General features: G+C 48.1%; 2 protein-coding genes across 21 annotated transcripts in view; one reads left to right on the top strand and one right to left on the bottom strand.

Moving 5' to 3' along the window:
• Positions 1-14010, top strand: part of ARSG (arylsulfatase G) — a 148536-nt gene that overhangs the window by 94752 nt on the left and 39774 nt on the right. For 12 of the 20 annotated variants that reach the window (XM_075903975.2, XM_075903972.2, XM_075903974.2 and 9 more), the window contains one exon: positions 7093-9848. The exons of 3 other annotated variants lie outside the window; for them this stretch is intronic. The gene's annotated coding sequence lies outside the window, so the exon portion shown is untranslated. Of the gene's footprint in view, positions 1-7092; positions 9849-12058; positions 13653-14010 lie in introns of those variants that run through there. 5 more of the 20 variants (XR_016347541.1, XR_016347543.1, XR_016347540.1 and 2 more) reach the window with 3 other exon arrangements.
• WIPI1 (WD repeat domain, phosphoinositide interacting 1) overlaps positions 1122-14010 on the bottom strand; it is a 44834-nt gene continuing 31945 nt past the window's right edge. Inside the window, exons 10-13 of the mRNA XM_075903985.2 lie at positions 13646-13753; positions 11869-11990; positions 9012-9112; positions 1122-1675 (exon numbers count right to left, since the gene is read on the bottom strand). Coding sequence (XP_075760100.1) covers positions 1628-1675; positions 9012-9112; positions 11869-11990; positions 13646-13753 — 379 coding nt within the window. The 3' untranslated portion in view covers positions 1122-1627. The remainder of the gene's footprint in view (positions 1676-9011; positions 9113-11868; positions 11991-13645; positions 13754-14010) is intronic.

The raw sequence follows: 14010 nt of genomic DNA, 5'->3' as shown, positions 1-14010 counted from the left end.
GAGGAGACCCCTCCCACCCTGAGCTGCTGCCTCTGTGTCAGAGGTAGCAGCTTGGGGTGGCAGGCAGGAGTCGGTCCACCAGGGGCATCAGTTTAAAACCAGCTCCCTATGTAGACCGGCTGCCTGGGGAGGGGAAGGTGGCACCACAGGGCTGGTGCTGGGGGGAACCGGCTCCTGCCTGTCCCCCCTCACTGCCTCTATAGGCAGCAGGGAGGGTGGGGGACAGGTGGGTCTGTGGAGCCAGCTCCCCATGCATATCGCCCCAGCCTGTCTCCCTCACCCTCCACACTGCTGCCTCTCTCTCAGAAACAGAATCACAGGGGTGTAAGGGGCAGGCAGATCCAGGTTTTTGGGGAGCCTGCTTAAAGCCAGCTCCTCATGGGCACTGCCTCCTGCTCCCCCGGCTCCTCCCATGTCAGAGGCAGCAAGGGGGGGGAGGGGAAATGTGTGTAGTTGACAAGATTAACTGATAAGCCCAGGTGTATCAGTTAATCGTCATGTTGGTATCCCTGCTGCCTGTGGCCCCTTCCTCCCTCAATTGCCTAGGGTTCCTCTTGCGCAGCAGGCTGGCCTGGTGGCAGGGCGTTTGGGGCTGGCTTAGAGAAGGGGTGTGGAGGGCACAGCCAGAGCCTGGTGCCCTCTTGCAATCTTGACCACGAACACAACTCCTGGGCACAAGGCAGCACAGCCCCGAGATTAACTGGCAGTTCCCGAACCACCCCCACGCCCTGCTTCTCCAGGCTGCACTGGCAGACCTGGGAATCGAGGCCATTGCCACCATGTTACAAACGGGGAATCCAGGGCTAAAGTTAAGTGACTAGGCCGAGGCTGCAGCAGGTCAGTGTCACAGCAGCAAGCCGAGACCAGACCCTGCACAGCACTCCTGAAACCACAAGCGGTTGGGCAGGGGGGTAGGTCAGTCCAGGTTCTGCAGCAGCCGCCGCCGCCTTCAATTCCCTGCTCTGACAACCCCTCCAGAAATAATATTGTTGGGAACCAGCAGGTCAGCATGCAGCGGAAGGCACCGGGCTGTGATTCCCCACCAGCCCAAACCCAAACTAGGAGCAGTTCCACTAATCCTCCCCCAAAGAACAGCAAGAACTCCCACAGCGGGCAGCCACTGACGTGCGGCGACTTTATTACTCGACTTCTGGTAGCGCTCAAACATAATAAACGGGGGGGAAGGAGGGACAGCCCCCTAATATCTTCCTATCACTGCAAAAATACTCTGCATGGGTAAAATACTATGTATATACTGTACAAAGACACAGCTTAATAGACTTTATACACATAAAAACAGCATAAATTAGAAACGGGAAAACCCATGATATAAAATTCAGGTTCCATACAAATCTGGTTAGGTTAGCATTTACAAGGGGGTTCTCACGTCTCATTTGTTAAATACAGACTGTGCATACAGTACATTTACATCACACCCATATACCACAGCAAACACAGGGCCAGAGGGGTGAAGTAACCACTTGAACATACTGTAGTAAAAGCAATGTAGCACCTCCGGTTATTCCCCCTGTGGTAGGTGCCCACAATTCCATTCTTCCACATAGCTTGGGGTTTTTTTCCAAACCACCTCCCAGCGCCTGTCCTGAATCCTGATGTTGGCGTCTCATCAGGACCTCTTCTCTTCTCCCGGCTGACCTCCACGGCACAAGTTTATCTACCAAAATCAAAACAGAACTGCCTTACTTTTCCTAGAGACAGGCTGTGAGGCAGGGTGTATTGTAGGTGACTTTGCACCCGTGCAGGAGAAAACACACCATGCACGGTTTTACTTTCTGGTTAGTGGGACTTGTGTGGGTCAGTTAGTTTTTGCCCTACATGTACAGTAATGGGAACAGGAACCATCCGGCTTGGCATTAATCTGTCCCTTATCCAGCTGCCATCTCATCCAGAACACAGAACCAAAAAAACAAACCCCAGAGCATGCATACACACTGGATTGCTACATGTCAGCTAGTAACTCCAGTAACAGAATATGGCAGCCTCCTAAGCCACAGGCAGGAAACACACAACAGCAAGGACTTTTAAATAGGTACTTCATAGCAGCATGGTACACATCTCACAACAACGTATTAACCATCGCCGGGGAAGAATGCCTCTTCTGATGGAAAAGTTTGGGATGGGACTGTGCTGCTAAGGATCTCCCACTCCCTATACAAAGACGGGTTCCTCTGATCTGCAGAGATTCCATGCAGCAGCTAACATGTCCTTTGGGGGTAGATTGTCCCCCAGCTCCTACTGAAATGACCTGCATCTTGGGCCAAGTTGCAGAGACGTTGAATGATCTTTTCAATCCTGGTCTGATTAAAAAAAAAGATTTTATTCTTCAGAAGCTTGCAAGGAACCACAGTCCTTCAGCCACGCAAGTTATGTAATCTACTATAGATTTAAGAGATTTTGACTGTCTTTTTTATCAAGAACTCCAAAACATAAGAGCTAGGCTCACCAAATCTAGTATGCAGTTTCCTCTTATCATAACTTAAAAGCAAGGTCAGGGTTCGGTTGTGCCAGGAAAATGGGATATGCCTGGAATGGGATTGCTTCTCATAAAACCAAACAGAAAAGAGAGAATCACCAAAGCAAATGTAGTCTTCCAAACGGACATAACTGAGCAAATGTTGAAAGAGACTGAACCAAGACAAGCCACAAAAATAGGATGAACCTGCAATAGGTTTGCTTCTCAATAAAACCTTATGGAAAAGAGATCAAACTGAGAAATTGGGAGGAGAGCACTGTTTTGGCACCGCTAAATCAGTGCTTAAGGTTTGCAAACTAGAAGACCATGTTATTGGAACTAAATTGACTACAGCCCTTTTTGGTGAAAGCATAGTAAGTTTTATAGTGATGAAGAAAAAGAGATACGTTTGATGGAATTCCTATTTTAAAAAAGGTGCTAACATTAACTTCATAAAAATAACACTTTTTGAAAAACGCAATTATTTCAATGAAGCATGTACATTTTCCTTTTATTTAAAAAAAACTGAATTAAGGACTGGAGCAAAGCCAGGTAAATCTGCTAATTTTGTATATAATGAGGCTGAAGCTGAGAGAGAGACAGCTGGATTCTACACCACAAAAGGAATCAAGCTAACATAGCTGCATCCGGGTCTGTTCCTGCAGGAATTGCTATTTCTACTCAGGCCAATTTCCCTCTAAACTCAGTAGGTCAGGAGTTGCTGCAGCAAGGAGTAAAATGCAGCTTTACTTCCACGGCAGCTTTCCGCCAAGAAGGTGCATTATCCACAGAGGCGCTTTTGCTTTTTGTTACTGTAGAGGTGGCCACTCATAAGCAACGTAGCCAAAAATTCACAGTAGGTCAAATGTCTACCTAGCAGAGTTAGTGCAATCAAAATGAGAGAGCGCCAACATTGACAAACAGCAAAACCACGCAACAACTTTGGGCATACCAACATTTCCAGGGCTTAGACACCTTTGGAGCCTGTAGCAAATGCTGCTTTTGGCACCAGTGCACAGAAGCAGCTCCACCTACTTCTGCATAGCAAAGCCGATCAATATAATGCTCCCTGTTGTAATAAGTAAGTTCTGTTCCCTGGCACTAGGCTGGAGAGGCAAAACACGTCACCACGAGCTTATCTAGCGCATAGCTCTTGTCAGCACCTGTTGCTAAGCCTTCTTCTGTTTTACAAGGCTGCAATGTCACCTTTATCCTGCCCTAGGGACTAAACAATTTCTGCTAAGCAAGGCTTGTTAACTCTCTGATCATCGCGATTGGACAGTCTTCCATAACTCATGCTAATTACACTGCATCCAGTACAATATGCTCTTTTCTAGTGCTCCACATTGTTTACTGGCTTCAATTTCGAGTCAATTCAGCATGAACAAAGTGGACATAATGAAATACCTACAGCAGTAGGTTTTTCTGAACAGCCTCTTCCTCACTGGCCAAGCAGAAATACTGGGATGCGAATTGTAACAGGCATACGTTCATCAAAGTCTCTACACCGTTTTGGCATCTCACTAATCCAAACGGCAGCACACAGGTGGTAGAGAGCCACTAATCTTCTTCATCCATGTGCAGAATAATTTTATGTGCACCAAGGCATGTGCAAATGTGCACCACCAGTAGCAACAAAAACATGGGCCCTCAGCTTATCACCTGGTCAGCATTTGAATCTCTCCTGAGCAGCTGCCCAAGTACCCAGCATACAGAGAGTGTGACCTATTGTTAGGGTTCTGTTTTCTCACTGCTATTGGGCATGCACAAAGCAGCTATCCGCTCCCAGAGGCAGCAATGTCCGTCCACTTCATGCTCTTTCATACCGGCCATTCAAGTGTCATTTAGTTAGGTGGTAACAGAACAAGAGGTCCTGAGCCCAGAAGCTATTTTAAAGGCTCCTTCTGCATGTCAGTCCCAAGCGATTGGTTCTATCAAGCAACTGATTTCTGTGCACTCCCGTGCTGGAATTCGGAAAACACAGCTCATGAAATTCCCTCTTGCTATCAGGCTCCCTCTTGACATTCCTGATTGTCTGGCCCTCAGCCTTTCTAGAAGAATCCAACAGAAACGTAGGCGAGCAGGATCCCCCTGCGTTACAGCTCGACAGGAGGGCGTCACATTCTGCACAGGTCCTCTTTGCCATTCCAGTCCCCGGGCTTTTGCAGCGATTTCATTTCTACTGACGCTTTTTTGGTGTCATCCTTCTCTGGAAGGGATGCTTACTCAGTCCTACAGGACTTTTCCTTCCAAGCCCCCGACAGCTCTAGCCCTTTAGAACACTCAGAAAAACACCTTGCGATCATGGTAGCCTCAAGATGCTGCACCGAATTACGAAAGGTTATTCTGGGCTACGTGTCCAAAAATCACACCAGCATTAAACTCATGAGTAAAGTGCATAAATCCACCATGACTTAGGTTGCACCTACACTACAGGGCTTAACTCTGAATAAGCAATGAGAACTGAGCTATGTCAATTGCCTGTTTCGAAATTGCTTATTTCGAAATTGGGAGCATCTACACAGCACTTATTTCAAAACAGAGCACCCTCCCTCCGACTTCTCTTACTCCTTGTACAATGAGGGTTACAGGAATCAGAGTAAGAAGTCCTCCAGCTTGACAGTATTTCAACATTACACGTAAACTAAGTTATTTCAAAATAATGCTAGTTATTTCAAAATAATGTTGCTGTGCAGATGTACCCCTTTGTCTCCTAGAAAACTCTTTGGGACTGAATGCCGTGTGTTCCGAGCACCAGCACCGGTAAGGAGAAGTCACACCAGGAACTTCTGCAGCCGTGTGTGGCCAAAACCACGTGAAGGTTTAATAGAATAAATTCTGTACACAGAATAAATAAAATGGGGTCACTGCTCCATTCCCACAAGGATTTCTGGTCCTCCCAGCCAGTCAGGATTCTACAGGGATCAAGTATGGACCTCCATGCCTTCCTTTTGAGACATCAGTCTTAGGGTAATATCGTGCCAGCTGTTACCATAACTCAAAAATGCAAGGTCCCCAGTGGATTTCACAGGATGAAATCTATTCCCACGATTGCAAGTGAAATAGGTGATTAGCCTGGTTCTCCGTGTCACTACCAGTTTCAATAGCACCTTGTATCACCCAAACAACTTCTACTTGTGGTCAGATGATACTCTGAAATCACACAGGTTTTCTTTGGGCTTTCTATTGCCTCTTCTCACTGAGATCTGACCTGGCTCTTCCCTCGTCAAATTAAGTGGCAACTTTCTACAGCCAGCAACAGGCTCTGCATCAGGCCCATGTGATAAATACCTTTAATACTAATGACTTGGTCACATTAAGCAGTGTCTGAATTAGTAGAAGGAAAGTATTTAAAAACCATGAGGAACTACAGGATACCATATGCTGCTCCTTCCACAAAAGCGTGTCCAGGTACAAAGTCCAACAAACAGAGCCCTTACATCTGCAAAAATATGCTGTGGATATCCGCAGATTTGCAGCACTCTACCAAGTAGAGCTGGCTGAGGGAGAACAGTTCTATTTTGCAACAGCTCTTTGTTTCTGTTCTGCATTGGAATGAAGCCAAAACCTTTCAAGCTTTATATGACCTTTCAAGATCCCTTCCAGTCCTAGGAGGTGCTGATTTCCACTAAACAGAGTTGTGTTGAAATGTCTGTTTTCTGATCAGAAAGGTCAGGCTTAGGTCAACTAGTCAAAAAATGACCAGACAGCACAGCCTGGACTCCAAAAGCCTTTCTGCTGAAAACCTCATCGAGATCAACCTACCTCCACGTAAAGGGCTCCAACCAGCCTTACTTATAAACAACTCAGGATAAGCAAATGCTGCACTAGCAACTGGAACCTTCAGCATCAAGGAGGAAACAAAGTTCTGACTCCAAATGCTTTATCTGGACGCTCCTACTGCTAGGTCATGGCAGAGGGACCTGTTTTGGGAAATAAGTCAGACACGTAAGTTGTTCTGTCACGTAAATTACAGCATGGGGCTCTTACAGATCAAAGTCCATTTAATCAAGGGCTTGATGATGGCCAGCAGGGGTTTTGGGCTGCTTCCATACAATCCAGTCACAGCATGCAAACTCACTTAAGCGTATCAGGCCAGTTCAGCTCCTGCTTGTTGGCACTTGCTTGTCCCTAGAACACAAGCCCTAATGCGGGTCCTTTAGAAACAAGCACAGGCATTTTTGGTAGGCTCCACTCCTTCTACAAGGCATATTTGCTTCAGCATCCCAGGGGGTCAACATGCAATCATGAAAGGGTAGACCCTTGAGACTAAATACCATAAACAGGAAGCCAATGGGGAAGGGGGAGAACACACACACGAACACACACACACACACACACACACACACACACACACACACACACACACGCGCGCGCGCCAGGTCCAGGCAACAAAAGAGAACTGTGTACTCCAGGCTGTGTCATACACAGTTCTCAGCTACAGCCGTGAGTTTCACAAGAGTTCTGTGCTGGCTAGCTTGCTCTTACACAGCACTCTACATCAGTAAATCTCAGTGCTCTACAGGCTCACTAAACCCGAGTCAACTTCAAAATCTCAGCCACCAATTGTGGGTCACATCCTGAGATCTTAATATAGTTTTTACTTGGTCTTTACACAGGCAAAACTTCCACTGAAGATGGGTGAGGTCTCAGTAAAGGGCTGAAGATTTGGCCCGCAGTAAATTGTCACCGCACTGTTATGTCACAACGTCCTGGTGTAGTAGTGTGTTACCATGATGGAGAGGCTGCCAACTACTGTAAGTTATTCTTGCAGCTAACCAACATCTGTTCTCTAAGCCAGTGTTTCCCAATTGGTGCTCCGTGGAACCCTGGGATTCCGTGAAGAGCTGGCACTCCCTCCTGTCCCCTCTTTAAAAGACAGAGCCCAGAGCTGCAGTGGGAATCGCGGTGTCGGGGCTTTTTTTTTTTTTGCTCGATGAATCGCAGCAGGGGCCTTTTTTTTTTTTTTTTTTTTTTTTTAAAGGCAACACTAGGGGTTCCATGGCCAAATAAAATTGGGAAACACTGCTCTAAGCAAACAGCATAGTGTTTGGATACTAGATCACATAGTTAGACAGACACTGCCAGGTCCAAAGTCAGTTTTAAAGAGCAAAAATGTCCCTGACACTGATGACTAATAATGCTGATTGTTAAAAATATTGGAAACGGATTTTAAATTCTACTATGGCTGTCGCCATGTGTAGTGGAGGTTTGGGTTTTTTTCCCCCCCAGTGGGGGCGGAAGCTTACTGTGAATTGGGGGTGGTGATGGTGAGGCAAAGGATCAGAGGTGCTTTACATGGGAAGACAGGGCGTGTATGTGTGTGTGTGTGTGTGTGTGTGTCGGGGGGAGTCAGTGATAGATTGTGGAGTGGGATGGGTGTTCTGCCTGGGGAGAAAGGGGAACTACTTAGGCCACATCTATACTAGTAAGATTGATGCTGCAGCAGTCAATCTTCTGGTATTTGATTTAGTGGGTCTAGTAAAGATCCACTAAATCAAATGTGGAGGGCACCCCTGTTGATGTCCGTACTCCTTGATTCGTGAGGAGTAAGGGAACCTCCTGCTATGAAGACAGCGCAGAAGATCAAATTAAGGTACATCAAATGCAGCTACGCAATTAACATAGCTGCATTACTGAATTCAAACTTCCAGTATCTGCTCCCCACGTAGGTGCCGCAATGGCTGCTCCAATCTCTCTAGGTTCCACTCTCACCTGCCTCTCCCCCATCTCCTCTTGCATATGACTGCATGTTACAGGGAAGCTAGGGTGGAAGCACAGATCAGCCCCCGCAATATGTTCCTTACGGAGGAGCTTGCCACCTCTGATTCTAAAGACGCTGGGATTTTTTGCATTTCACTGAGGCCATGTCTTCACACTGCCACAATCAATCTTCTGGAGTTCCATTTAGCAGGTCTAGTTAAGACTCGCTAAATTGAACCGAGAGGGCATGTCCTCTCCCCCCCAGCAGCCTGTACTCCTGCTCCTGCAGCGTAATTAACATAGCTGGAGTTGTGTGTCTTGATTCGACCTTCCCCTTTAGTGTAGGCCTGGCCTCTGCCTGGATATTGAAAGATTGCTCAGTTTTACCTTTGGTTTGGTCATTTCAATTTACAGCTGCACTAACCCAATGCTGGATTATGTATGCAGTGAAAACACTGCAGGGAATAATTACTGTGTTGTTAAAAATGCCGCCTTTGTTGAAATTAAAGCTGTTTCTATTAATGTGATAGATAGGCCCAAAATTACAAGGTCAGATCCAGATTCAAACCAAAGCCTGAAGGGGCTTGAAACACAGGAATTTGCTTGGCCCTAGCTCTAATTAACATTAGTTTCTGTAGGCTGCATCCCCATTCCTCGCTGTCATGCCTGAGAGTGTAAATGACCTGGTGGTGTGTCTGTAACACAGTTGTTAATAGGCTTGATAATGGATCGGGGCACATTAGAGAGATAGAACAACCATCTTTTCCGTAAGAAGTTACTACTTTCTTCTTAGCAAGAGGGCTGTACTGCTGTTTTAGGGGCTCCTAATGCTCACAGGCGGGAATTCATTCTCGTCATCGAGACACACTGGTCCAGTTGCAAATTCATGCTCTGGGATAACTTCCCCTCGCAAGGCTCCCCCGTCTTCTGAGTAACCTGTAAAACCAAAGAAAGGCGACAGACTTAAGACCAAATGAATCCAAAAAGCCCAGCACCGAGCGCGCGGAGACACTGTTCTTGCACTGCACATGAGCCTGAAGTTGGTTTCTGCAGCAGTCTGGCAAAGCTACCGGTGTGCGTGTGATGTGGGTGCTTCTCTGTGCCCGCAGTAGCCTGGGGAACAGATTAACGTATTAGCTTCTGCAAAATAAGTTTTCTGCTTCCCACCATTGGCAAACCAAGAGGGACTTGGCTCATTTGCTACAATAACTTTAACAGCCACACAGCTGTAGCACAAGAGTATTTCGTACAGAAGACTTGGAAGGGCATTTGTTCCTGTGGGATGCAAGAAGGAAAGAGGCTTCACAGAGAAGTCAGTTTCAATAGTAAAACAGATCTCGGGCTATACAGACAAATGCCCAGGGAAAAAATCACGCCAACTTGTGTTTCCAAAAAAGGTGAAAGTTTAAATGGTAATAATGCTTTCTACTGCTTCACAGTCTTTCCATTTCTTTGGTTATTATGACAACCAAACGATGTAGCCGAAAGTACATTTGCACCTTGTAGCAGCAAGATACTGCCAAGAATTTCTTTATAAAAGAGCCGATCCCATAAAAGGCCCTTTGCCGGGACCGTATTTTGCTCTCAGTGGGTATGTGCTACTTCTGCTGAATATTAACAGAAACTGTGCCTCAGAGCAGGACGAGATGCTCACCCACCCACCCACCGCAAACGAATTCTCCCTGGCACGCATTCGGCATAAGACAGGGAAGCAGCCTGCTTGATGCTACCAAACTGCTGAGGAGTCATGCTCCATGTTTTAGCAAAGTCTTGTCAGACACTTTGGTCTTGCTAATTTATTCCCCACCCCCACCCCAAGAGTTAGAAACCTGAAATATTCCTTCGTGTATTTAATTAGGATTATTTCCGATCACCTTAGGTCTAAGTGTTCTGCAAGGCAGCTGGAATCATTTCTTTTATGCTGGGAGGAGATGTGTTAAAGGTGTCTGGGTCCATTAAAGAAAGCCCAGATTCCTAGAACATGGACTAGAACATATGCAAGTCTTGACGACCAGAGTGTCTTAACAAGGCAGTCACCCACTGAAAGGCATCATTTGCTAGTTTCTGTAGGAGAAGGCACAGTTGTAGGTTCAATGAACCTGTAACAATCCTGAGGCGGTACCACAGGAGATCTGGCTTTTTGTGCACAACCGCAGTTTCAATGGTTGGACACAGATCTGACAACTGTTATCAGTAACAAACTTCAGTGCAAGTGACGATAAAGTTACTACTGTTCTCAGGGGAGCTGCAGGGTAATTTTCATCATTATTAATCATGCTTAGCACTTAGCTAGTGCTTCCTACTGTCAAAGCCCTGTATCGCTTTGATGATAGAACGTTAAGTATTATAGCCCATTCATCCCCCTGTGAAGTAGGAAAACAACTTTTTTTTTTTTGCGGTGGTGAACTGACTGTAATTAGTTTGTCTCATTCCTGAAAAATCCAATGACCAGACTCTTCAAATGAGTTACATGCCGAGTGGCGGCTTTATATGGCTGTAAACTCTTCACTGTTCCTGGACACACTGTGCAGGTCCAAGGTCCAGGAAATGGGCTGTGAGCCAGGTTGAAACACCAGAAATATGCAAAGTTCTGATCAGAAAGAGTCCAGTAAAGGGTGTGGTGTTTAGTTCAGAGAAGGGTGGGGGAAGACATGGATTGACAGACCTCCGTGCTGCCCCAGGGCTTCGTGCTCACGCTGTTCACTTGAAACATACTGAACATTTATATGCGGAGCTCTTGGACATGCCCTGTATGGCTCCACAGTCTTATTGTTCAGCTTCACAACACGGATTTATTTTACAGGTGGCATCATCTGACACAAAGTGGTTACATGGCTAGCTCAAGGCTATATAGGGCAGGGCTGGGCAAGATGCGGCCTGGCTCTGGCTCACGGACTGCATCTGGCCACTTTCCATTTATAGCCTGCTGCCCATGCCACCGAATTTCCATGTGGTGGCTCAGGCAGCAGGATCTTATTTAAATGGCTCATGGTCTCAACATTACCCCAGCAAGGGCTGGGAGCTGTTTAAATAGCTGCAGCAACCCCAGGCAGCTGCCAGGCAACAAGGCAGTGGCGGGTCCAGGAGCTGCAAGCCCTTTGCTGTGTTTTTAATTCAAAGCCTCTGGCCCCAGACAACTGTGGGGAAAAGGCTAGTCCCCAAGTCCCGCCTCCTTCCACCTCAGGCCCCGCCCCTTCTGGGGGTGGAGTTGGCCCATAAGCATGCGCCAAAGTTCATTAAGTGAACCCCTGTGAAAGTTATTGCCCACCCCTGCTATAGAGGGCGTCAGTACTGGAGAGGAAATTCAAAACGTAGGTGTTCCCGATGCCCTCTCCTGTGCTCAGCGCACAAGAGCAAACGTGCCCACGAGCACTGGCATTTCAGAATCGGCGATCGTCATGAAACACGGGGCGCGGGGAAGGAAGGTCAACACGATGGAACCTGCAATGGACTCGGTTGCAGTGAAATTCCACCCTGCAGCTGGATCCATGGAGGAGGGCCTGGGAGCCCCCAAGGGATGCTACCTGAGCATAAGGATTAGCCCTGGACTTGATGGCAGGAACTGGGGTGATGGGAAGCAGAACAAATCATCCCAAGTCATTCCAATGGGCCGTGGCGTGGGAAGGGCCGGGTCAGGGAGGCCTCTCCGCGGCTCCGTTCTGTGAGCCCTTGCAAGCCCAGCTCACGCTCACCTGGCCTGGTTGAAGAGGAAGGCGTCGAACTCTGTCTGGCTACGGTGGCGGCGTAAGACTGAGGGAAGGGAGGCCGGAGGTCGTTTTCTTGGTTCTCGTCTGGCTTTCCCGAGTCAAGCAGGCTAATCGGGTTGAAGCAAGGGAAGGAATAGGAGTTAGCATTGATCCTCTCTGTTCCTCTCACCTGCAGCACCTCTAACAAAGCACCGGGGATGGATAATCAGCTTTAAACTCACTTGACTCATCCAAAGGTTCCGCGAGATGCCAACCCTGCTGCAAAACCAGGAGGAGCCCGTAAAACCCAGGCAGCCAAACGTGAACCTGAAATGGCCCATCTGGGACCTGTGCTATGCACAAGGTACATGGCTCGGCCTGTGTCACGGATGTCTGAATTAGCTGGGCACACTGGAGTATGCTGAGCAGCCAGCTTTTGTGTGTGTGAGTTTGGTGGGCTTAACGGACAATGCTTAGGCAGATACAGACACGTATTCCCTTCCACCACTCCCCGAAGGCTTTTCATTATCCAGTCACGTAACCCTCTGGGGTTATTCATTTCAGATATATGTACTAGGGATGTGAAAGTGTAACTGTGTACACCATTAACCCGTGAGCCTGCACTCCTCCGTTAACCTGCGCACTTACATGCAGACTCCCAGTACACACAGAGAGGTGGCTTAAAAGCCAGCTCCCTACAAGATGGATGTAATAGTGTAGTCCATTAACCAATTAACTGAGAAGCAAAAGCGATCAGTTAATGCTATAGACCACACGCACCTACCCCCTTGCCAGTAAATTTTTTAGCAGGCTGTCCAGCAGTCTGGCTCAGTTCCAGCTTGTGCTGGGTCCAGGAACTACCCCTGCTGTGACTCTGCATTTCAAGTGTATTAGGAGCCAGGCGGGCAGGTAGCCTGGCTCTGTTTCAGCTCAGGCTGGGTCCGGGAGCTCAGATCCTCCCCTGGACAGGGGCTGCTGCTACCCTGCACTGCTGCCTCTGTATCAGAGGCAGCAGCATAGAATTGCAGGAGGATCCTCGGGAGTGGGGCTGAAGTGCACTGGCTGCCAGCCCCACCCCTGGGGACTACAGAATATTCGAGTAACCGATAAGCATTCATGAGGTTAATTAACTAGTCAATTAACCAATATTTAAGAGCTCTGCCCCATGCACATTGGCTCCTGAGGAGCTCCCTGCCGCCCTGCGAGTAAGCGCTGACGTTTTCAGCGGTTACGCCATCACTTAAATGCACTTTAACATCCCTACTACGTACAAATGAAAACAGCAGCACAGGAGAAGACTGCACTCGGCCTGACGTCTGTGGGTGGGCAGGAGAGTTCCCAGAACTGCCCTGCCTTATCATCCCTCCCCAGTCAGAGGGGCACTACTCCTGCCTGGTCAGTGCAGAGGACCTGACCTCAGTGGATGTGCCCTGGCCTTGGCGGTAGAAGGTCAGGGTCTCCGCATTTCGGAGATGAACAAACCTCTGCGAGGAGGTGATTGCAAACGTCCCCCTGCCCAAAACAGGCTGAGAGTCCGGCAAAGCCGTGAGTGATTGTGATGCCTGGACAGCAGGGTGCTCAGCTGGAGACACCATGCGGGGGAGGAAGTGCCTAGTGTTTGCCCTCTGGAAATCAGGCTCCTTCCAAGAGCCTCACGTTGAGGACCCAAAACTACAAGTCGCTTTAAACCCTGGTGTCTCGTTTTACTCTAGGAGGCAAGTTTCCCTTTGGAAGGCCATTCCCTAGCCAGGCCATGGGGTTGGCGCCCCTGGGAGGCGCTTACCTGTGTTTCTTAATTAAGACGCACTCTCCTCCATCTTGCGGGTCTAGGTTGTAGATGTACAGGTGTCCGTCGGACGTGGTAACTAACAGTCGTGGCAGCTTCTGAATCCTATTCAGAAACGAAGCCATGGATCTCGGAGCCAGTAGGGCACCATGGTAGGGATGCAGCGCGTGAAATTACAGCCCATCCCTACCACGTGTCTGCCTGATGTTCCTACCTCGCACACCCCCCGGCCCTATTTACCCCATGATGGGTGGTGCATACACTGCACCAGAGCAGGTTGCAGGGGAGGCCAAGCCTGGGGCGTGCCCTAACCCATCCAAACCCGGTTACTAGTCATGTCGACACAGCTTTAAAGGGACCCC

Source organism: Pelodiscus sinensis, chromosome 20 (assembly GCF_052426305.1).
Source record: "Pelodiscus sinensis isolate ZL-2025 chromosome 20, ASM5242630v1, whole genome shotgun sequence".
Classification (NCBI taxonomy): Eukaryota; Metazoa; Chordata; order Testudines; family Trionychidae; genus Pelodiscus; species Pelodiscus sinensis.
This window is presented reverse-complemented; position numbering and strand designations above follow the sequence as displayed.